Source organism: Culex quinquefasciatus, chromosome 2 (assembly GCF_015732765.1).
Source record: "Culex quinquefasciatus strain JHB chromosome 2, VPISU_Cqui_1.0_pri_paternal, whole genome shotgun sequence".
Classification (NCBI taxonomy): Eukaryota; Metazoa; Arthropoda; class Insecta; order Diptera; family Culicidae; genus Culex; species Culex quinquefasciatus.
This window is the reverse complement of record NC_051862.1, coordinates 97,742,975-97,769,085: the sequence shown is the minus strand read 5'-3', so window position 1 is coordinate 97,769,085 and position 26,111 is coordinate 97,742,975. Positions and strand designations below refer to the sequence as shown.

Here is a 26,111-nt window from a genome sequence, read left to right as displayed (position 1 = left end):
TTTGAAGTTTTTTGAAAAAATATTTTTTTGCCATCTGTTTTTTTCGAACCGATTTTGAAGGGGTGGGGGGGGGGGCGCTGGGAGCGCTAGTAGGCTGACAGTACAGTCTGTCATGTATGTTTATCTTCGTGATGTTCTTCTTCTTCTGTGTTGAACCACCGAGGAGGCAGGCGACCTCTCGTAGCCTTGAAAACCACCGTGTTTTGTTTGTTCGGAAAGAAACATCTTCCCGAGCATGGGTAAATAACAAGGGAAATGCGTAATAATACCTTTCTCTGGTATCAATACCAAATTTTGGTATTCCTGGACCCTTTAAAATTTGTCTTAAGGATTATGCAAGAGCAAAATGTGCTATCATACCAATTAAAGGTATTGTTTTGATATTGCAAAATTGCAGAATTTGTCAATGGTCGAACACCACATATTGGTATTCTTTTGGTATTACAGTGTTTTATCAAATTCCTCTGAAACTATGGGAAAATTTTGACCAATTTTGACAAAATAATTAATTTTGCGCTAAAATGATGTCTCAAAGCGAATGCTTTCATTGAAAACCGGAAATTTCAAACTTGATTTTAAACATTTTTGATATACCCCCTAAAGAAATGACTTGACATTGTGGAAAAATTTCTAAGTCAGGATGCCACATTTTGGTATTATTTTGGTATTGAAAGGTTTCATCAAATTCCTCTGAAACTACGGGAATTTTTTTTTAAATTTTGATGAGATAATTAATTTTGTGCTAAAATGACTTGAAACCCAAAAGTGTTAAAGCTGATTTTAAATTTTTTTTATATACCCGCTAAGATTTTTTTTAAAGCGTTGAAATTTCTCTAAGTTGGGATCACCAAATACTTTGAAAAACGAGTTAATCAACTGATTATAAAATTTTGGTTAATTTCAATCCAGTTTCATTTTAATAACACTTATTTTTTATTATTTTTTAGAATCTTCAAGAACTTCAAGCACAGGCCGTTCATCAATGACAAATGCATTCAATGTGGTGAAGAATATCACTAAGAACAACATGGAATCATCAGGTGAGTAGATTTGGCTGTTGCATATGGATCATTTCCGTTTTTTCACTAACTGCAACTGTTGCACTAAAAATGGTATGAAAATACCAAATTTAGGTATTTCTTGTGCAAATACCAGCGACCAAAATGTGCTCTTGGTTGCCCAGTAATAGATGGTAAAATACCATGAAATCATACCAAAATCATGTATTTGGAAGACCACAGGAATACCAAAATCTGATTTTCCAAGGGCGCGGGAATACCTAAAAATAAAACCATGGCAATACCAAGTTTTGGTATTCAAGCAATGTTCAAAAATCTAGAAGACCTCAACTTGGTATTGAAATGGTTTTATTTTGAGGTATTATTTTACCCTTGGAATAACATGGTTTGGTATTGTTGTGCCCTTCCACATACTAGACTTTGGTATGATTTCATGGTATTTTACCATCTATTACTGGGCAACCAAGGGCAAATTTTGGTCCCTGTTATTTGCCCAAGTAATACCAAAACTTGGTATTCCCGTGTTATTTACCCCTGCTCGGGATTCGCCCGCCATCGTCCCTGAAGCTCCACCGTCGTCCGTAAGTTGTTGGTTCCGGCAATCCCGCAAGTAGTTAATCACAACGTAGGGACTGGCCGATCGGGCCGAACAATGATTATGTTTTGGAACTTTTATGTAAAATTGGATGGCCGATTTGATGGCGTACGCACAATTCCGAAATAGTAGTTTATGCAACAAGTTGCAAAAAGAGGATTTTTCAGCACGAGTCGTACATTTATCCAACGAGGTTCACCGAGTTGGATAAATACGAAGAGTGCTGAAAAAATCAAGTTTTGCAACGAGTTCCATACAACATTTTACACTGAGTGAAATTTTATGTCAAATTTTCATGTATTTTGTCAATAAATCGTTTAAATAAAAAAAAATGTTGAAAAGGGTTACTTTTCGAAACAAGTGCTGAAAAGTTGAACTTTTCAGCATTTATTTTGAAAAGTGTTGCTATTCGATTCTGTGACAAGTGAAAACTTAACACTCAAACGCTCGGATAGTCATTTGACCCCTATTTTTTCAATAAAAAAAAAACTCTTATATCTTTTGGTAGAATGGACCAAATTGGATGCATCCGGTTGCAAAAGATCCAGAATTGTATATATTTTTAACTGTCAGTTAGGAGACAAATATGGCCGGGATATTCCGGATTCCGTTGTGGTACCTCGGTTCACCTCTATGGGTTTTGGTAAAAAAAAACAAAAACTTTTCCACAGAGCAATGCCGAAAACTATACAAAATTTTTGGGCATCATCCTGCAAAAACAAAATGGGCATGATTAAGTCCAACGGGGCACCGAAGTCGGTTCCACTTGGCCACCAATCGGCATCAGCTTAGGAATTGGTTCCGATCCCCAATGACTTTATTTTGAAAATCGTACCATGGGATTCGAACACTTTGTTCGTGGTTCCCATTTTCATGAACGCTTGTTCACGATTTTAAGAACTCTTTTGTCTCCGTGTATTATTTTGAGACGATCCAAATTTTGTTAACAATTTTTAATATTTATTCTTAACAGTTTACAACAAAACAACAGTCGACATGAATGTGTTCAGAAAATCCGATCTCAAGATATTCGTCCAAATTCACTGTCCTGCAACTTTTCCACCAACCAACGTGCAGTAGACAAAACACGTCTCAAACGCTCTCCTGCAAGCTGCTGACGTCTATCGCCAGAACAAGACCGACATCAAGTCGGTGGCGATTTTCCGTGGCGTCATTCATACCGTCCCCGTTTATCCACATCATCAGTTGCTCTGGGATGGCCAACATGTGCGCTAAGCCGGTTGCCACTGCAGATGATCCGAATCATGCGCGCACTCAATCTCTATATACTTTCTCTCACTCTCCCGTATCCCGTGGTGGGAAATTCTCACGATCAACGGACGTCATCACCACCACATGTATCGACAACGCCTGAGATGAGCTTGGACGGATCAAGTGCGGTATGTTAGGGTGGTGAGTTGATGATCGCGTTTTCGGTCGATTTGAAGAGCCGCCGCCGCCGCCGAGAGCAAGCCAAACAGCGAGTAGTGTGGCCGCGTGGTCCATTGGAGAGAAACGTGTCCGCAATGGCGGTTCCTGCTCGCCAGGCTAGAAGAACTAGAATGTTATTGTCGTTACGTGCGTCTCACCGTGGATCGCTGCCGGAGAGTGTGAGCATCATCACCGGGATGGCGAGAGGACCAACAAACTGTCGGAGTTTACGTTGTTTTGCGGCTCAATATTGAAACTCTTCAACCCAGTTTTGTCATAAAATTCGCCGAGCAAGCACAGCAAGTGACGCGAGCGCCCGCGCGATTTTCCTCCTCGCACCGTGGAAAAGTGTGGTGTGTGGAAAATATTACAACAACGGCAATACCAACAACAACAACAACAACAACAACAACGGCAGTGTGTGTGTTTGTGTGAATAAAGTTTGTTTCGGGTTGAGATATATTTATCTTTGGTTTGGCCGCGTGAGGCGTTTTTCACGTATTACGTCTGTGGAACGACCACAGCAGTGGCGGTGGGTTTTTATCGGGGTTTGGAAGGCGAAAAGCAGCCAAAAGGAAGAAGAACAAACCTGAATGAGTGCAATTCCGTATGAAAATGTAATAAATTGTACGTGCAAATTGTGGTGAAATCAAACGAAAATGGCCATGACGTGCAGGGAGATAAGATGAGGTTACGAAGGAGAAAAAAATAAAGTGCTGCACAAAATATGGTCAAGTGAGGTGCATTAAGGTGCTCGACACCGCTACGTGATCCATAAAGCGAAAACACCAGTGATTTGCAGAAGTAGTTCGGAATATGATGAGAATCTGCTCGGAAATGTTTGAATCAAAAGTGGAGAAAATTTTGGGAGAATTTGTTCGATAAAATGCTCAAAGAAGAAAATATACCATGTGCTATGCTATTAATTGTGCAAATTTTATATTACCTTGAAAACAGATCAGTGAAGTCTCTTTAAACATATTTTCCTTTTCGAAATTGAGTGAAACTGAGAAGATGTCATTCACACTTTAAGTGCGCTGAGCGTTTAGCAAAACATGTTTTAAGCACCGATCGTAAATCAACAAATGTCTCCATCAAAAAGGTTTGGCTAACGCATTGCTGAAGGTTGATAACTTCAATTAAAACGCTCAAGCTTATCGATCACCTTAAAAGTTTTCCTAAGAAAAAGACGATTATAAATGTTTAGTAGAAGAGGAGCAAAGAATTAAATAGTTTGTGCAAACAATTCCGCACAATGTTTATATAGCTACAGGCAGTTTTTTCTTCTTTACTGAGGAGAGGCTAAAAAATTAAAAATTAATTAAATTATTTAAAAAAAATCTTTCAAATGGTTGTGTGTATTGCAGTCATAATTGAATTTCCACTTTTGCACCTAAATTGTTTTAATTTTCAGAGTTATGTTAAAACAAGAAGCAATCTTGAAATAATTTATAGTTGATGTAAACTCAAACAACAATCCTTGCAAAATACATTAAATGGCATTTCAACTATTTACAGCATTTTGAATTAATTTTCAAGATTTGTTGATTCTCTTGATTTAGTGTAGTCGATACTTTGTTACGTTTAAATTCAGGGCTATTTTAACGAAAGGTTTGTTACTGTATGCGTTACTTTAAAGCATTGACATATTGAATTAAAGCATTGCTATACATCCCACATTATTTTTAAAGATGCAAAAACAAAATTATTCATCAAGTCAATTTGAAAAAAAACAGCAGAACATGTTAATCACTCTTTATTAATGATGTAATGGAAATTGAATTAAAGTTTCAATCTATTTTTTTGAAAAAAAAAAAGTTAAAGGTAACACAAAAAGCTCTATGCATTTGTGATACATTCCTTCTTCCAAAAATAATCAAATTCAAAATATCAGAGATTTGAGGAAAATATATTTTCTAATTTTTTATGACTTTTATAATGTTTTATTCCTAAAATTTATTCAAAAACTTCTAAGTATTTGATTGCGAATTAAAAATTAACGTTACAAACAGTAATCAAAATATGCAATTGATTGAATTGGTTTTTTCATTGATAATTTCAAAGATTGTTAATACATTTTGTTGCCTCTTGATATTTTGGGAAATTTTGATTAAGGGAGACAAAAACTTTGGTTTGGTACTAATTTGACCAAAAGTAACGATCACAGTACTATATTCAATAATGTGTAAAAATCTTTTTCATAGATTAGAAATTTCAATAGAAATAAAAAAGTCTCAGCTGTTACCAGAAGAAACATCTTCTAAAAACTCAGATTAGCAAACTGATCCAAAGACAGTTGGCCAGGCAGGCTCATTTATGCTGAGTGATTCTCCATCGAATTTTGCATAATTTGGCGATGAATTGGCAAACTCGTGCTTATATTATTCATGAAATGGTTCCATTACAGCACCCGACGGAAAGAGTTTGTCGAAAAACCACGCTAATCAATTTGGTCGGACTTTTCCATTGAATATTAGTTTTTTTGCCGCCACCTTGTAAGACTTTCATTGATGCCACAGCACACCTCCACCGGTCGGGGTAAATGAATTTCTGATGAAACTTCCTCGTAAGAAGCACTTTTTGTATTGTTTCTTTCCATCATTTGTTTGCTTTTTACACATTGCGTTAAAAAAGCGATATCCTTGTGGAGATGCACCACAAAATCGCAAATCCCACGCTCAGCTTTATTTCTTTGCCTATTCTGTTCTTTTGCATGATTGTAAATTTGTCTCAATAATATTTTCGGAACTTTTGAGAGTGGTTTGAGTTTAATCAAATCGAGAATCATACAATTAAAATTTGGGTGTGTCCAATTTTCGCAAAACTAAGTGCTTTGACACATTGTAACCATAACCTAATTTTGCAAATGAGACTTTTATGACATATTAACCAATACTGCTTGTAGCTGTCGCCAGCTCGCGTCGTTTTTCCCGGTGTCGAGTGCTGAAAACACCTTTTAAATTTGCCCAATCGTTGTGCGCCAAAAATTTACATCTTCAATAAATTCAACCTTTTCCTTGAAATTCCGTCAGTTGGCGAAACAAGCAACAAGAGAAGGAATTAAGTGTTGCTTCTTTCTTCTTTAGCTCTTTAGCTGCGCGCGGAAAAGCGCCAAGATCCCAGGAGCAATTTTCTCTGATTTGCCGGGTTGATTCGAGTGCGTCGAAATTTACATCCCGACGACACAGCTTGCCGGTGTGATGTTTCCGCTGGGTATAAATTATCCCCTGCATGGTCATTTCGATGGTACTTCAGACTGTGAAGTTGGCCGGCCCGTTGCGGTAGTCCCGGTTCATGCTGTGTGGCAACAGCAGCAGCACTCATTGACCCTCGGCAGCCAATTAGCGTCATTTTGAATTGTTTCTGTTATTGACCACATTACCCAACTAATTAGCATAAACATAAATTCACTCAGTTACTCTCTCGCGCACACAGTGCGAGACCTCAGTTTGAACTTCGTTAAGCGGCCAGTATCTGGCGATTAGGGTAACTAGAAAATATATCGTCGCCATCGTGCTAACTTGTCGTACGTGCATTTTGGGCCAAATTGAGTTAAGAACGCAATTTTGTGCAGCTCACAATGCCTCACCTTTTGACCTTCACAGATCCCCAAAATTCGATTTCAATCCTGAGATATTCAACAAAAACCGAAAAAACTCCGTGCATTTTTGTCACTTTACATATGAAAGTAGTTTCAATCTTGTCGTGCTATCTTGTCACTCCATGAAAGTTGATGTAAGTGCGACAAAAGGCCAAAGGGATTTCAGGCCAGGAAAGTCAGGATGCGTTTGTCGCACGTACAAGCTAGACTACCGTAAACATTTGTAATTATAACTCGGGACTCCAACAACCAACTTCAACCAAACTTTGGGACAATGCACAGAATGGTGAGCCAAACAAAACGTGTTTGTTATTGTTTACATTGCGTGCTCTCGTTTTTGAATATTCAAGGTCAAACATTAAAACGCGTTTTTCTCGGAACGTCAAAATGGCGGGTGCGACAAGATAGCACGACGACGTCGATATGTCAAAAAGCAGCAAGGGAAAGCAATGTTTGTTCACAAAAAGGCTGTTTTTTAAAAGTACTATTGGAATTATGCATAAATCACTTTCCTTAGCCGACTTTGGCTGACACCGAATCCAACAGCAACCCCTTTACAAAAATATTGAAAATTTACCATTCCGACTACGACTCTGATCGCTGAAGATTCAACTCCAACTCTAGCTCCTACAACTCCTACTCCACATTTCTGAGAGCTTCTCTAAGTTGATTTTTATTCGGGTCATCCATAAACCACGTGAACACATAAGGGGAAGGAGGGAGGATGGATTTGGTGATTGTCCACGCTCCATACAGAAAAGATTGTGGATATGTTATACATGACCAATATGAGAAAGAACTTTGCACTTAGCTCCTATAATTAATTTTATTTAAAAAAAATGTAAATCATTTGCCATTTCTACACCCAAAGGAAAAATATATCTCAAAATCTGCAACAGTGGATTTGCTGCAGAAAATGTCACATTTTATAACATTTTTTGCAGCAAGCCCGTAGATCATTTTTGCCCACGTGTAAATATTTCAGCGATAAGCAGTTCTCACCAACACATATAATGCTGGCCCGTCCCCGAGCAACACTCCAAAGAGAAGCATATGTTGGCGCTCTTTCATTCCCATTTCATCAAGCGTCCATGGCGCGGTGGTAGCGTGTCGGATCATTAACCAAGAAGTTTGTGGTTCAATCCTCGTTCCGATAAGTTTTTTTTTGTGAAATACAACCAAAAAGCCGTCGGTAATGTCGATAATTGTCGGTAACGGGCAAAAATTTCATACCCATATATCGCAAAAAATGCATGAGGACAGTTTTCATGCAGATTCTGATATACTTTCATGCCGCCATGCATCACAATCATGCGACCGCCGTTTGGGTGTATGTATTCAAAACCATGAATTTTGATACCCATATGAGCAATTCTCTTCGAAATCGGTCAATCAATCTTAATTATTGTATTTTTTAATCTGGCTAAAACTTTTTTGGTGCCTTCTGTGTGCCCAAAGAAGCCATTTTGCATCTTTAGTTTGTCCATATAATTTTCCATACAAATTTGGCAGCTGTCCATACAAAAATGATGCATGAAAATTCAAAAATCTGTATCTTTTGAAAGAATTTTTTGATCGATTTGGTGTTTTCTGCAAAGTTATAGGTATGGATACGGACTACACTGAAAAAAATGATACACGGTTAAAAATTTTGAGGATTTTAAATTTCTCTTTTTGTCACTAAAACTTGATTTGCAAAAAAATACTATTTTTATTTTTATTTTTTATTTTTTTGATATGTTTAAGAGGACATCAAATGCCAACTTTTCAGAAATTGGGCAAAAAATCTTTGACCGAGTTATGATTTTTTGAATCAATACAGATTTTTCAAAAAATCGAAATATTGGTCGCAACAATTTTTCAACTAAATTTTTCGATGTAAAATCAAATTTGCAATCAAAAAGTACTCTAGTGAAATTTTGATTAAGTGCACCGTGTTCAAGTTATAACCATTTTCAGGTAGCTTTTTTGAAAATAGTCGCAGTTTTTCATTTTTTTTTAAATTAGTGCCCATGTTTGCCCACCTTTAATTTTTTTTTTTAAAGCTGAGAAAATTCTCTATATTTTGCTTTATTGAACTTTGTTGATACGACCCTTAATTGCTAAGATATTGCCATGCAAAGGTTAAGAAACAGAAAAATTGATGTTATCTAAGTCTCACCCAAACAATCCACCATTTTCTAATGTCGATATCTCAGCAACAAATAGTCTGATTTACAATGTTAAAATATGAAACATTCGTGAAATTTTCTGATCTTTTCGAAAGAAATATTTAAAAAAAAAATAAAATCAAGACTTACATTTCAATAGGGCGTATTAATGAATGTTTGGCCCGTTTGAAATGTTAGTCCTGATTTAAATTTTTTGAAAATATTGTTTTCGAAAAGATCGGAAAATTTCACGAATGTTTCATATTTTAACATTGTATATCGGACCATTAGTTGCTGAGATATCGACATTAGAAAATGATGGGTTGTTCGAGTGAGACTTAGAAAACATCAATTTTCCTGTTTTTTAACCTTTGCATTGCAATATCTCAGCAACTAAGGGTCGTTTCAACAAAATTCTGAGAAGCAAAATATAGAGAATTTTCTCAGCTTTTCAAAAATATTTTTTTCAAAGGTAGGCAAACATGGGCACTAATTTAAAAAAATGAAAAACTGCGACTATTTTCAAAAAAGTAACCTAAAAATGGCAGTAACTTGAAAGATGTTGATGTTCTCTAGAACATATCAAAAAATAAAAAAAAAATAAAAAAATAGTTTTTTTTGCAAATCAAGTTAAAGTGACAAAAAGTGAAATTAAAAATCTCCAATTTTTTACCGTGTATCATTTTTTTCAGTGTAGTCTATATCGATGCCTACAACTTTACCGAAGACACCAAATCAATCAAAAAATTCTTTCAAAAGATACAGATTTTTGAATTTTCACATATCATTTTTGTATGGACAGCTGCCAAATTTGTATGGAAAATTATATGAACGAACTAATGATGCAAAATGGCTTCTTTGGGCATACCGAAGGCACCAAAAAAGTTTCAACCGGATTAAAAAATACAAAAATTAAAATTAAAGAAAAAATACCGCCTCCGTAGAGAACTGCTCTTTTCGTTTATTTAATTCCATATATAAAATCGTGATTTTTCTCGTCACATCAAAAAGCGACTACGACACAAAATAGCAAGATCATCAAGATTTGGGCTGATGCCGGCAAAAAAATTAAAAGTTTTGTTTAGAAACCACATGATTCCATTAGCAAATTGGCCATTGCATTTTTTTTTATTTTGTCACCCTATTGGCCACCGCATCGGGAGGCACACATCGATCGATCCATATGCGTACGCGTATTATGTTTCACTAAACAATTTCCAGGGAATATCCGGAGGCCATCATCACTTTACTCAGCTTAGCTTAGCTGGGCGATTATTTGCTGAGTGGTGCTCAAACATCAGTTCACTCACACACGATTCACAGATAATTCAAATAACACACCGGGTGGCAGAACGATTTCCCACCACAGTCCCACCCTGGCTTCCCACGTGGTTTGCGTGGACCGGAGTGCAACCATGTGCACTAGAATATCAACACACGCACTTGCTGCACTTACTTTGAAATTCCACCACCAATTCTTATCGATTTATGGCCTGACAAGTGCGCAATTATCCAAAACTGCCGGAGTGAATTACGCCACGTGTGTGTGTGTGTGTGTGTGTTCGGCAATAGAGGCATCTGGCTGCGGCCTCCATTCGGCATACCCTGGAGAATGCCCTGGTGAGGTCACTTGAAGAGTTATGGATTTCGCAACAGCACTAAATAGTGTACGCACGGTGCTAATCCGCCGATAAAGCCTTCGCCAAGGTCGGCGATCCGGCGCGATTCTAGAGAGGCCAGAAGCGAATTCACAGGGATTATTCGCGCGGGGAACGCTTAGTTTGTTGAGTAAGTGATGTGTATAAGGTCGGACTAAGTGCTTTAATCTACATGAGGATTCGCACCATATATGTTTTCCATTTTGTTCCAAGTTCTGAAAATTAGGCATCTTTCTTGACTATCGTATCGATAACTTTTGATAGCAAGATGTAATTTCCAGCAAAACTTACAACAAAATCTACAAACCTGGATAAGTTGCAATATCTCACGTCAGAGTCAAAGTCCATGATTTGGGTTGTCTATTACTTTGTTTGGAATACCAAAATTTGGAATCTCTCATGCCAAATTTTTGACGGAACTTTACACCGAAATTTCACAAAAAAAAACACAATATTGAGCCATTCCAGCCCAAAACAGGAATTTTTTAGGTACTTTTTTCTCGACCCTCTCCAATTTCGATGAAAGTTTGTAGACATGTTATCCTACGTTTATGTTAGCTTAATTTTATATGGATTAAGTTTCACTCGATAATGACATTTGATAAGGGCGTAAGTGTTTTGAATATTTTTATAATTCATAATTTTGATGTCGCTGCATCTCGAAGCCGTTGCATCCCTGATAAAATCGGTGTGCCTGACAACTAATTTCCCATATAGTGAAAACTATTTGCGTTATAGCTGACTTTACCACAAATTATTTGTCACTGTATGGGGAATTAGTAGTTCGGCTCACTGATTTATTAGGGATCGTATCAAAAAGTGGTCAAAGACTAACTTGACGGGCTTTCCGAAAAAACGCCACGCCATTTCTTATGAGATTTTTTGATTTTCAAACTTAAAAGTCAAATTTGAAAGTAAGCCAACGATTTTTTTTCATTCAAAATTTTTGTAAAAATTGCCTAAAATGTTAAAAAAGACTCACAAAAATTTCAGGATGGAGCAACTCTACTAAAAAAATCATTGACAATTTAACATATAAGTCTACATATTGACTATTGTCCTAAGTCGTTGTGAAGTTACAGCTGTTTTAAAAATATAAATATTGAAAAAACATTTCAATTGGAAGTATGGGCTTACCGATATAAGCAAATTACATTGCTCTTAACTGAAAACAAAATATTGTATTCAGTGTAGTTGGAAGGTACTAACCTGGATTGTAAATTAGCATGAATCGTAAAAAACGAATTACTTTAAAAGTGGTCAAAGACAGACTTATGGATAATAAGACGAGTTTTCCGGTAAAAATGTTTAAAAATAAAAAAATCTCATAGAAAAGGCGTGTTTTTTTCTATCAGTGTATAAATTTCGGAAAGCCCGTCAAATTTCCTACAAGTTTGTCTTTGACCACTTTTTGATACGATGCAACTGTTTAGAGATACAGTGATATTTAAATTCTGAATTACAAAAATATTGAAAACACTTGACACACAAACACAATGGCTTGCATAAGCGTAGGATAACATGTCTACAAAGATTCATTGAAATCGGAGAGGGTCCGGTACAACTGATTCCCTATTTGACATGGAATTGCTCTATTTTTAACAAGTTCAAACATTCTTAAAAGTGATAATCAACGCAGAGAACAATTTTATAAGCAACAAGTTGCCAAAATATTTATTTATTTATTATTTATAAAAATTTACAGTCAAGTTAGATCATTTTTAGCTATAATTGTCATAAAATGTGCAATGACCTAAAATAAAACGGTTAGAAACGAGAGATTCTCTTTGAGTTGCAAAACAGAGTTATTACTACTTGTGCAACATTAAAAACACACAAATTTTCCGCTAATAGCTGCAACCAAAGCTGACCGTTTGCAGCTGTTTACTTTCTTTGAGTTTGCACGGATGAGCCTCCGCTAGAGTTGAACTTGGCATGTAACGAGACTACACGCTGCAGCAGTTGATGCAGGAAAACAGTCTTCCCTCCAATCAGGTCATCTCGCCTAACGAGCCGCGATCATAAAATGTTTTGGGAAAACATCAGGCAACTGTTTGTAACCCAAATGGCCCAAGACGATTTGCGACACAGGGGTGTATGTACACGAACTGCCCGATTATTAGATAGACATCGACATTTAATTAGGAACAAGGTTTACTCCCAGAGACGTGTGTCGTTTGATGCTCCCTCGTACGTTCAACGTCGTTTTTTGTGATCTTAGTCCTGCAACGAAAGAAACATAACTAGCGGTAGTAGTCGCCATCGCACGGTTGGCCATTCCGAGGGACAGACAGGTCCAACCGCAGACGGACAGACATTCCGAACAAGGGACGCGCCAGTTTGATGTCTGTTTTTAGTGCCATTTACAAAAAGAGCAAGTGTTGCAAATGTCTTCTTCACCTTTTGGCATGCTTGCTGGTTTGCTGATGGGATTTTGAATGATGGTGATAATATTTCATTTCTAACATTAACTTTGAGTGGCAGTTCGACGGGGAGTAAAAATCCTGTTGTAGTTGACACACTTTTACACTCCGTTCCGACGAGGTGGACTGCCACAGAGCATTTTGGCACCCGGGTGGTAATCTGTAACCGATTTTATGGAGTTTTAGTGTAAGGAAGGGCACCCAACATTTGGCTGACTGACCTCGTCGAAGGAATCAAATGTTTTCCACCGGCAGCAGCTAGTCGTTAAAGTGTCAGATGTGGCGCGGGTGTTTTATGACTTCTTTACTCGACAGAAAAAGTAGGAGGTCGTTAGAACATGGCTGAATAAGTAAAGATACTTAGTAAGATAATTCACCTGTTGGGCGCAGAGTATTTCATTAATGGTATTTTTTGATTGATAATTTGGTTTCAGAAAAACAAAGGAAACCCAAATCTATATCCCTTGGGGCTTGAAAATATATTTTTTCTTTTATATGTTTGTGTATCAAAAAGGCATAATGAGGCTTCGATATTAAATAAATGGTTTTGACACAAATCAAATCAAATAATTCGCTCTATAGCATTGCTTGGCGTCAAAAAGGCTTAAGGCTCTGGAAGCCATCATGTTTGTTTTAGAAAAACTAGGGTTAGTGAAATTTCACGATTTCGCGGACAGCGTGAAATCCGCGAAATTTGGCTTTTTCCGCGAAATCCCGTGAAATTTTATGTTTTTTGAAACTTTAAGGATTTTTCTCAAAATAATTTATCAAACTCAAATAGAAATTAACATAATCTTATGAACTACTGTAGATTTAAGAGAGTGAATACCCCGGTTGAATTACTAATATAGGATTTGTGTTTTTTGACGATTTCGTGGACGGCGTGAAATTCGTGAAATTTATCAATTTCTCAATTTTTTTTTAATATCAACACAAAAATATTTCATCCATAAAGACTATTTAAGTAAATTTTATAAGTTTTCAATCGAAAATCTTGATATGAACCATTTGAAGAATAGCTAAGATTTTTCAGGTTTTATTAGAAATCGACTAAATTTAGTAATATTTTCATTCGCTGTTTTATAAATTTAACTGCTATTTTATTTGAAAGGTAGTTAAATGAAGAGTATTTTTTTGTCTTTGAAATCGCCTCCTAAAAACACTTCATTTTTTTCTGAGTCCTGTTTAAATTTGATTATTTGTGTAAATTATTCCCGTTAAAGTAAAAAAAACTATTTTTTTTGTTTTATGTTCACATTTTGAACAAAAATTTCGATTTCGCTACAAATAAGATTACTTTTGCCTATTGTTTTAACATTTAGTTTTTGAAATGTGTGATGAAAACCTTGAACATTATTTTAAATTTGCTAAAAGTCACAGAAAGTTCAAATTATTTTACTCATTTAGGCTTTACAAGATAGTTGAATCTTGTTCTGATATGAAATTAAATAAAATGTAAAATGAAGTAACAGAAGTGAATCAGCAAAAACTTAGCTTTATTAGTCAAATATTAAAAAAGCAGTTCAGTAAATAAGAATACGCATGCCCTAAATTCTGTTTCAAAATATATATTTATATAGCCCATCCATAAAACAGATGCAAACTTTTTTGAAAATTAGGAGATTTTGTTGTGTCACGTTCAAAAATTCTAGTGAAGATTGTTTTAGTTTATTGAAAAATAATGTATAATGAAGCATGAAAAGTAGTTTCAGTTATTTAAACAAAAGATTTTCAGAGTTATTTAAACATTTTTCACGTTCCGCGAAATTTGCGTGAAATTTAATGTTCTGAAATAGAGGCCCCCGTGAAATTTGCAATTTTAAAGCGTGAAAAATCACTAAGCCTAAGAAAAACATTCAAATCTTGAGTCAGAATGTATCAATCAAAAAATGGTTTCTTTGGTGTTGTTTGTAGAAGCATTTTATATGTCGTTATTATTTTTTCATTTCAATTGACTATTTCTGGACCCTGAATTCCGAACCATCATTGTCAGTCATTGCCCGGAAGTGAAGGACATCTTCTACGACCTTAATGAGGCTTCGATATTAAATTAATGGTTTTGATGGTGAACAATATTTTTGGTTTTTGATGGTGGACAATACCTTTGGATTCTTAGAAACGACCCGAATGCCTCCCCCACCTACCCCCCCTCGTAAATAATTTCCATACAAAACAAATATGTTTTGTTTTGAGCGTGGACAATCGCGACAATCGGAAATTTAATCTACTTTACGAATCTACATTTACCCAGGAGGGTAATTTTATTTTATATAAAACATTTTTTTAGGGTTCAGGGTTACTTTTTAGAGTATAAGAATGTTCTAAATAGTTGAAAGCGGACAATTACAATTATATTAAATTGAAATTGAAAAATAATTAAAACATAAACTATTAAGACAATACTGTTGAAAGCTTGAAAATTTCATTCTACGAAAATATACAACATTGTTCCTAAGTTCTATTGCAAATAATAAACTAAATAAATGTATCATGAAGGGCTTGAAGGGCCAGTCAATGAGCAATTCCCAAAGGGAATCGCGGACCGTAGATTGGGCAGCTCTGCTAAAGATAATTTCCCTGTGGTAAAAACTTTAGCATTAGAGTCAAAATCATGTTCGCTAGCCCAATCGAGGAACTCTTGAATCGGATTATGTTTTCAGAATTCAAAAAAAATTGTCACACGTTTCCCAGAATTTAACACCCTCTAAAAACCTAATTGCTAGACAATCGCGCCAAAAAACCAAACAAACGCACTAATGACTATAGCCCACATCACATTGTTAAATTAATCGATTCACGTCCCACCAAACACGTAAAACACAAGTGCAGACTTTATTATTCGATGCTAAACACACTCCCGGACATCGTTTTGCGCTGTCCACCGTATGTTATGTGTTGTTATTTTTCAATTAGCCCTAATAGGATGACCGTACAAAAAAAAAACAGAAACAGAACAACTGTTGTTTATGGCAGTTTTCAATCCTCCGGATTAATGCCACAGCCACTGCTGAGGTTGAACTTTTGTGCAGGTGTGTGTGCGTTTTATTTGTGCACGCCAGAGTCATTTCACCAGACCGGGTGAAATTTATACCCCAGAAAGTTTAAAACCCGGACTCTAACCGGAGTTTGTTAAAATTGGTGTTCGTATTTTGACCCAGGTTGATTAAAAGTAAATGTTTGTGCGGTGCATCATGCCACATGACTAGATTCGACCCGAATCCTAGCGGAACAAACAAGCACGCAGCAGATATCGCAGTAGCCATCGTGTAGCAATGCATTGTCCTGGTGCGATATCAGTAGGCCATGCCATATCTGTCGAAAGCTTTGCGTCCGGAGCGTACGCACGCAGAAATCTGTGCGAGTGAAAAAGCTGAGCCGAGCTTTTCCTCGGAAAACCCAGCCTACTGTGACCGGCGCAACGGCTGAACACATTGGGACTAGTTGTACCAAAAAAGGAGAAAACATTGAAAAGCACAGACTCAAAATTAATTATCCAAGAGATGTTCCCGATCTGGGCCAGGACAATCGCCGTCACTTCACCGAGCGACAACTTTCAGCAAACGTTGAAATCCATCGCCCGACAAACTCTGGCAGTAGTAGGGGACAACCACCTATTTTCATCAGTATTTTTTGATTGGGAAATTCTGCATTTTTTTGCTAGTAGCTTCCCCCTACCAACTAGGTTCAATTTTGCCGGTTGGCCTTTTGCGACATTGCGCCGAACATAACAGAACACATTCGGACTTTGGTCCGATGGTCCGGCGTACTGACTGCTGCCTGCAATATCAAACGGAAGAGATACATGACAACCACGTTGCCTGCTGCTTGCCCTGCCTGACGGACATGTGCCCGAACAACGCAACGCAACGCATCGCGATAGAGAGTGAGAGTTTGCAAATGAAATTCAGTCGCATTTTGCCGCAAGGGATGAACGCAGGACGTCACACATTTGTGTTGTACTTTGTAATAGGCCAAATGTGATTGCGTGTCCACTTTGATGGGTTATTTGTGGAGTAATCATTGTTGCTTGTGCCTCAATTGATAAGTATGTGCCAAACAAGACATATCATATTTGTTGATTCGTTTGTAGCTTGAGAAGTAGTTTGATGGAAGACCGATTTCTTGATGGCTAGGGCTAGCAATTTTCCGTGTTATATCACATAACTATAATGCAACACTTGCAAGACATACACGCTACTAAATTATTCCTTTTTTACTGCTTCAATAACTCCTACAACTGTAAATGATTTTTGAGTTTCTCATCACGATTTCTGGAGCAAAGGCAACATGATTTTATTTCACTTTTTAGTGGTGTTATCTTACCACCAGGATCCTTTTTTATTGCCAAACAATTACTCAGTTACAAAATGTGATAATCTAATCTGATCTAACATAGGTGCATCCATACTGATGAAAGCATGCTGAAAAGTCGTAGGGTTGATTACGCTCCAAGCTTGTCAATATGTATTAACAATTGGAATACATCCGAGTACACTTGAAAACGTAGCACTAAAAATAAATCGGCTAGCTCTACAGCGTTGCGTTTACCGCAGAGCTGATTCTGTAAATTTACCGAATCTTTCAGGCTAGGGAGAATGCGTGGACTTACCGTACCATCTGCTGTAGATTACATTCAATTACAAACTTTGTTAAAGTTTTAAATTCTTATAACATTAATTCAATAACCGAAAATCGTTCAAAAAGTTTTTGCGTCCTTGACCGAGCAGTGTTCCACAGTTGGTATAATAAATTTATCAAAACTGCACACAGCATCCCTCCACGAAATACACACCCTTCGTCCCTGTGGGATCCACAACTGGTCTTTAGGGAGGGGGGGGGGGCTTTGGGATCTGCCCCGGACATCGATGCTCCCGTTCGTCGTTCTAATCGTCGTCGAGTGCTAAAGATGCTCTTGCACACACATGTATTCTATTACCGCATCGACTCAAAACTTCGGGGACGGTCTGATGGCAGGCTGCATTTCCGGGGAGCGAGATGAACGGTGGATAGAGTGCTGGACCGTGTCATCGGAATATGGCCTACATTGGGCGGCTGGCTGGCTAGCAGGTTTGCTCTTAGCCCAGAGTAGTGCATATCTGTCACACAGGAAATGGCATTTGCTACTTGTCTGTTCCTTCTGTATTGATCACAAGATGCAAACTATTCATGTCATAAATGTGCTTAGAGATTCTGCTATCGTTTGTGTATCCTATCTGATGGCTCATGGCTTTGAGAACAGAATTTGGGGACATCTGACACGTAGAAGAAGAAGGTTGAAGAGTGCCCTAGATTCTGTGACATGTTCAGCAACAGAGCAGCAGAAGCAGTACATCAGATGCAGAAATTAGCACACGATAACGACGAACGAACGAACGGCCGAAGCAAAAACTGATCTGTTGAACCACTGATTAAAAGTTGATATTTGAGTACACACAAACCACCCCGGCTGAGTAGACGAATTTCGGGTTTCCTGATTGATGGTTATTGCTCTCGATGTATGATTGATATGCCATCCATTAGACAACACATTTCCAATTTATGTCTGTTAGAAATTCTTCAAGCTCCGGTTGCATAACAACTTCTGAAGGGAAAATTCTTAGGGTTTGTGATGAAAAAATGTGTTTTCACAAAACGGCTTGTTTCAAAAAATTGAAAATATCAACATTTAGATCGATACACGAAACATTTCGCAGAAATCATTAAACATTATGTTTTGAAGGATTTTTATTGCTGTTGAACAACCAGAAACATATAAAGAACTCATTGGACTCAAACAAAATTTAATATCAACGGTAGAAAAAAAAAACATGTTTTTCTAGAGAACTGATCAAACGCCTAAATGAGTGTATCTGCGAGGAAGAAGCACCGAACGAACCTCCAATAATTCCCATTTTCCTTTGGCACATATTCAACCAATTAAGTTCAAATTTTGATGACATCTCAAAGTTTCGCAGAGGGCGTCGTCGTCGGCGGAAAAACTCATCCCCGGTGAAAACAAATTGTTGCTAATTGTGTTGCATCTCCCCACGAATTGTAGCCGTACAGTAGAGGAAGTGTGGCGCAAAAATAGTGAAACAAGAAGAGGAAGAAGACGTTCAAAGTGTAGGGTACACAGGAATGAAGACGAAGTGCTGTACTCCCACGAAAGTGACAGGATGTTTCAACAAGGTGGCAGCACTGATGCTGGCGTTGTGATTTAATTGAAGCGCGAAGAAAGTTTTGCACGACAATTTCAAGTGCCAAGAGCGCTGCTAAAAGAAAATTGTGACTGAAGTAAAATGAGGAAAAAAAAGGAATGTCGGAAAAAATGAACGAGCACAGCGGCGGAAAAACGCAACAGGCGTAATAAAATTATCTCCATTCTAGTAAAATAGTTTTTAATGAGTTATTTCTGTTGTAAAAGCGAATGTGCGATTGTGATCGGCGGGCGTCGACGCAGCCCTGAAGAAGAGTACAGAAGTGTTGCCAGCAGCCGGCAGTCAACTAGAACAAAACGAAGAAAAAGAAAGAAGAGCACGACGGCGAGGAAGAAACAGCGGAGTGGTGTGCAGCGGAAATTGGTTGACAAAGTGGAAAATAACTTCCGGTCGGACGGAACGCGTCGTCGCAGTCCGGATTGGACCGGTGCCACCGAACGACGCCTAGCAGAGACGCAAACCACCACCACCGAGGAGCATGGAGCGCAAACGGTCGATCCGGCGGCGGCAGAAGCCACCGTTTGCCGAGCGGTTCAAAGACCACTGTCGAAACTTTACCGCATTTATGTTCAGCAATGTAGGAATTATATTTTTAGTAGCACTCTACATGATTGCTGGTGAGTATGATTTTTTTTTCTGAGGAAAACAATCAATTTGTAATTCGAGTTTTATTTTTCACATTTGTGGAATGCATTTCAACTAAGTTGTTTTTAAGGCTTCCCGCCTAAAAAAACAATTTTGAGTACTGCAAAACCTTGATTTCCATTTTGAACCCTCCACAAACATTTTCATCAGGGTGTCCCATTTTGACATCATGTCGAAAAAATCTCCGGCGTCACTTCTTAGGGGGAGAGGAGGTAATATACACCTCCTAAGGGTAAACTGGGATTTCTCAAACATAACAGCATGTCTGGGGAAGAATTTCGATGGATGTAAAAATCTAATTTTTGATTTGAGTAACTCTCTACGAAATCGGCCGATTTTGACCATTTTTATTTTTTATATTTTTTTATTTGGCTCAAACTTTATGAGGGCCTTTCCTATGACCAAAGAAGCTATTTTGTGTAATTGGTTCACCCATACAAGTCTCCATAAAATTTTGGCAGCTGTCCATACAAAAATGGTACGTAAATATTCGAATATCTGGAACTTTTGAATGAATTTTCTGATCAATTTGGTGTCTTCGGCATAGTTGTAGATATTATTGAGGACCATTGAGAAAAAAATAGGTACACGAAAAAAAAATTTCCGATTTTTTAATTAACATTTTTTTCACAAAAACTCAATTTCCCAAAATAAGTATTTTTTATTTTCGAGATTTTTTGATATGTTTAAGGGGACAAAAACCCGCAATTTTTGAGCCATAGAGAAACATGGTCAAAAAATCTGCCGCCGAGCTATGAAATTTTGAAAAAATAGTGATTTTTGGAAAAACATCGAAATTTCATGCAAAAACATATTTGACGTTCTAATGTCGATATCTCAGCAACTAATGGTCCGATTATCAATGTTTAAACATGAAACATTCGTGAAATTTTCCGATCTTTTCGAAAAAAATGTTTAAAAAAAATTAAATCAAGACTAACATTTTAGATGGGTGTAATACTGAATGTTTGGCCCTTTTAAAATGTATGTCATGATTTAAAAATTTTCAAAAAACTATTTTCGAAAAGATCGGAAAATTTCACGAAAGCTTCATGTTTTAACATTGAAAATCGGACCATTAGTTGCTGAGATATCAACATTAGAAAATGGTGGGCTGTTTGGGTGAGACTTAGAAAACTTCAATTTTAGTGTTTCTTTTTGTTTAAGCCGCTGTATCTCAGCAACCAGAGATCTAATCTTCAATGTCTCTTAGACAGCAAATTTTGTGAACTATTAAAAAAAAATATTTTTAGAAATGGTCACTCATGGTCACTATTTTCAAAAATCGAAAAAAGCAAATATTTCGCTGAAATCATAGGGGAGAGTGGGGAGACTTGATCCCCTTTTTTTGGATCGCACATAACTCTGTCAATTTCTGACAAAACTTTGAACTTTTTGCATTAATTGAAAGCTTAAACATTCAACTATGTTTGGCTGATAAGGATATTTCATCAGAAAAACTCTTCGAATCATGCCAAGCGTTTTGCCTTCCTCACTGAGGTAAGGCTATAATCCTGCTCTAAAAATGAACTTTCTATTAAAAGCTCCTTGACCCACCTTCATATATACATATCTACTCAGAATTGAAAACTGAACAAATGTCTGTGTGTCTGTATGTGTGTGTGTATGTGTGTGTGTATGTGTGTGTGTATGTGTGTGTGTATGTATGTATGTGACCAAAATTCTCACTGAGTTTTCTCAGCACTGGCTGAACCGATTTTGATCGAACCAGCTGCATTCGACTTGGTTTAGGGTCCCATACATCGCTATTGAATTGTTTGAAGTTCAAAAGTTATGTAAGTAGTTCAAAAGTTATGCATAAAAATGTGTTTTCACAAATACCCGGATCTCAATTATATGCATGTAAACGATGTCCGGATCCATCATCCGACCCATCGTTGGTAAGGTAATTGAAAGGCCTTTCCAATGAGTCCAAAACATTGAAGATCTGGCAACCCTGTCTCGAGTTATGACCACTTAAGTGGTATTCATGTACATTTTTGAAGCCGGATCTCACTTAAATGTATGTAAACTATGACCGGATCCATCATCCGACCCATCGTTGGTTAGATAATTGAAAGGCCTTTCCAAAGAGTCCAAAACATTGAAGATCTGGCAACCCTGTCTCGAGTTATGACCACTTAATTGATATTTATGTACTTTTTTGAAGCCGGATCTCACTTAAATGTATGCAAACTATGTCCGGATCCATCATCCGACCCATCATTGGTTAGGTAATTGAAAGGCCTTTCCAATGAGTCCAAAACATTGAAGATCTGGCAACCCTGTCTCGAGTTATGACCACTTAATTGATATTTATGTACTTTTTTGAAGCCGGATCTCACTTAAATGTATGTAAATTATGTCCGGATCCATCATCAGACCCATCGTTGGTTAGGTAATTGAATGGCCTTTCCAATGAGTCGAAAACATTGAAGATCTGGCAACCCTGTCTCAAGTTATAACCACTTAATTGATATTTATGTACTTTTTTGAAGCCGGATCTCGCTGAAATGTATGTAAATTATGTCCGGATCCATCATCTGACCCATCGTTGGTTAGGTAATTGAATGGCCTTTCCAATGAGTCGAAAACATTGAAGATCTGGCAACCCTGTCTCGAGTTATGACCACTTAATTGATATTTATGTACTTTTTTGAAGCCAGATCTCACTTAAATGTATGTAAACTATGTCCGGATCCATCATCCGACCCATCGTTGGCAAGGTAATTGAAAGGCCTTTCCAATGAGTCCAAAACATTGAAGATCTGGCAACCCTGTCTTGAGTTATGACCACTTAAGTGGTATTCATGTACATTTTTGAAGCCAGATCTCACTTAAATGTATGTAAACTATGTCCGGATCCATCATCCGACCCATCGTTGGTTAGGTAATTGAAAGGCCTTTCCAATAAGTCTAAAACATTGAAGATCTGGCAACCCTGTCTCGAGTTATGACCACTTAAGTGGTATTCATGTACATTTTTGAAGCCGGATCTCACTTAAATGTATGTAAACTATGTCCGGATCCATCATCCGACCCATCGTTGGTTAGGTAATTGAAAGGCCTTTCCAATAAGTCCAAAACATTGAAGATCTGGCAACCCTGTCTCGAGTTATGACCACTTAAGTGGTATTCATGTACATTTTTGAAGCCAGATCTCACTTAAATGTATGTAAACTATGACCGGATCCATCATCCGACCCATCGTTGGTTAGGTAATTGAAAGGCCTTTCCAAAGAGTCCAAAACATTGAAGATCTGGCAACCCTGTCTTGAGTTATGACCACTTAATTGATATTTATGTACTTTTTTGAAGCCGGATCTCACTTAAATGTATGTAAACTATGTCCGGATCCATCATCCGACCCATCATTGGTTAGGTAATTGAAAGGCCTTTCCAAAGAGTCCAAAACATTGAAGATCTGGCAACCCTGTCTCGAGTTATGACCACATAAGTTATACATTGTGTTCTTTTTTTCTGGATCTAAAAAAATGATGAAACCAATCATATACCCATTTTTGGTAAAAAGTGAGGAAGGCATCAACCACATAGGTGGATTGAGTTAGTTTTTAAAAAATATTTTAAATCGGCATTTTAAAAATGTTAGGGCTAACTTGATCCCCCTTTCAACATTTTGAAGAAATCTTAAGCAAAATGTTTCTTATTCATCCAAACTTTTAATTTTCTATAAGTTACAGCAATTTCACATAAAACCTGTACGTTTGTGTTCAAAATATAACAAGTTTAGTATGTAAAATATTTAAAAACTTATAATTTTATTTTTTAGACCAAAATTAAGCATGTTTACAAAAGCTGGAAATTTTTGTTTACAAAACTTTTGAAAAAAAGGTTCAAACTGCAGTAAGTTATGTTCAACTATACTAAAGGTAACTATGTACGAAAACCCAGCCCAATTATTTAATCTTGAGGCTGATTCCAGTGACTGTAAAAATGCAGGGATCAAGTATCCCTAAACGCACTTTTTAAACAATTGATTGTAAAAATAGTATGACGATAAATTTAACTTCAAATGCGTAAGGGTTTTGGAGTTGATATGTTTATCAAACAATTCATGTATATAAACATATTTTTTTGAGTAATTTTTGAGTGTTTTCTATACTTATCAAAACAAAGAAAAAGATCTCTTGGAAGTTTTTTGCAGCACTTTTTAGAAAAATGTGTGTAACTCAATTTAAACATTTTTTAATTTTTCTCTTTGTTTTCTACAATAAGTTTTACTCAATTTCGCACAACTTTCTAGAACAAAGCTAATTGTTTTACCCACATGCTGATGAAATACAGGCTTGGGATCAAGTGTCCCCGGGGATCAAGTCTCCCCACTCTCCCCTACTTTCGGTGGCTATATCTTGTAAACAGAGCCTTTTATCAAAAAAATTGTACAGTACTTTTCGATTGGAAATTCAATTCTACATTTAAAAATTACGTCAAATTTGTTTTAACATGAAATTTCAATGTTTTTCTAAAAATCACTCAAAAGTTGCGGGTTTTTGTCCCCTAAAACATATCGAAAAATCTCGAAAATAAAAAATACGTATTTTAATTAAAAAATCAGCTATTTTTTCCGTGTACCGTAAACTGGGGTGACTTTGATAGCTCGGGGTAACTTTGATAGGTTTTTCAAATGCCCGTCAATTTAATATCTAAAAATTTTCGAGAATTTTAAGTATGAAAGCATTAAGGGATAGCTTATTATCGAACATATATCCAAAAATGTGACTGTTACATTGGATGTATCAAAATTAGTGGCAAAATCAAATTTCTATCAATGTCACCCCGGACTATCAAAGTCACCCCAGTTTACGGTACCTATTTTTTTTTCTCAATAGTCCTCAACAATATCTACAACTTTGCTGAAGACACCAAATTGTTCTGAAAATTCATTCAGAAGTTTCAGATATTCGAATATTTACGTACCATGTTTGTATGGACAGCTGTCAAAATTGTATGGAGACTTGTATGGGTGAACCAATGACACAAAATAGCTTCTTTGGTCATAGGGAAGGCCCCCATAAAGTTTGAGCCGGTTTTGGTTGAGAATTGCTCACATCCTTTTCGGTGTTGGAACCTAATTATGACCGAGTTGGCTTCGTAATTACCTTTTTCTTATTGAGAATAGAAATAAACAAATGAATATGGCTGGTTAGAAATTTCACCACGAACATGTTTCACTATGAGAAATTTGAAAATTTGGACGCTCCAGATCAATCAATCGAGACGATTTTTCTCAGTGATTTGTAAGGATGTCTAGATAATTATAAAACTTTGCAGAACTCGATTTGATGAAATCTGATTTTTTTTTTCAATTAAAACATCGTTACAACTTTTTCTGTCGCACTTCCTCCCGCGGAATTTTAGGCGATTTTTTAAAACGCTCTAAAAAAAGTAAGAACGAAGTTTGTGATAGCAAAAATTACAGATATGATTAAATCGAGTTCTAGAATTATCTAGACATCCTTACAATTCACTTGAAAAAATGTCAATCCCTATAAAATCAAATTGTCTGAGTAAATAAATTTAAATTCTATGAAAATTCAATTCAATCGGCCAACGCAGGGTTAATAAAATGTGAAATTTATTGAACTTTATCGGTTTCACTCAATTTCATGAAACACACTAGTTGGGTTATTTGCTATTATTCTTTTTCCCGAATGTGATTCGTTTATGTAGGCCGAAATGCATAAAAAATGAAGCTCTATTATTGATATCCTATAACATCATGATTCGAACACCCCGGGCGCTCAGAAAGCTGAACACTTACCTGAGTTATTGAGTTTTAACTAAACAAAACTTATAAAAAATTTCTAATATTTTTTTTACTGCCGCTCAAATCAAGTCCGTCCCATTTGTAATTTCGTCAATTTTGAGTTAATGATGTCGTTTGGTTCGAAATCATGTGAACTATCATAAAAATCAATAAACTTTAACACTTTGTTCCAGAAAACCTTAGGAAATTGACTTTTTCGTGAAATTCTAACACGTAATCTTATGGGCGGGACAAATTTGAATTTGGAATAATTACGTTATTGATCTGATAAAAAATCGATTACTTTTTGAAGCATGAAAATTACCAAAGATTTTTTAATTTCTTCGTTACGGAAACAAATCCATCTTGTGTCCCATCATCCTGCCTGCGATTTTGTTCTGCTCAATTTCTCTGCCCTGTCGCTAAAACAACATAATTCAAGGCGACGTTTTCCACACTGCTGCTGGTCGGGGCGCAGCAAGCCAAAAGTAATTAAAAGCCAAGTCGCCTCCCATCACCTCGGTTACGAACCAATCTCAAATGTCCGGAGTCCGGGCCCCCTTCCGATGCTGCTGGGGGGATCGACCTACCAACAGTCAGAGCAGTCAGTGGTGGTGGTGTTATA

The 26,111-nt window shown here is 36.8% G+C and overlaps 1 protein-coding gene across 6 annotated transcripts in view; it reads left to right on the top strand.

The window, feature by feature from the left end:
* The first annotated feature begins 3,112 nt into the window (after window positions 1–3,112).
* LOC6044626 (potassium channel subfamily K member 18) overlaps window positions 3,113–26,111 on the top strand; it is an 86,151-nt gene continuing 63,152 nt past the window's right edge. Inside the window, exons 1-2 of one of the 6 annotated variants that reach the window (XM_038254119.1) lie at window positions 3,113–3,224; window positions 19,281–19,691. In XM_038254119.1, coding sequence (XP_038110047.1) covers window positions 19,553–19,691 — 139 coding nt within the window. In that variant the 5' untranslated portion in view covers window positions 3,113–3,224; window positions 19,281–19,552. Of the gene's footprint in view, window positions 4,148–18,823; window positions 19,692–26,111 lie in introns of all 6 variants that reach the window. The other 5 variants (XM_038254118.1, XM_038254117.1, XM_038254116.1 and 2 more) reach the window with 5 other exon arrangements.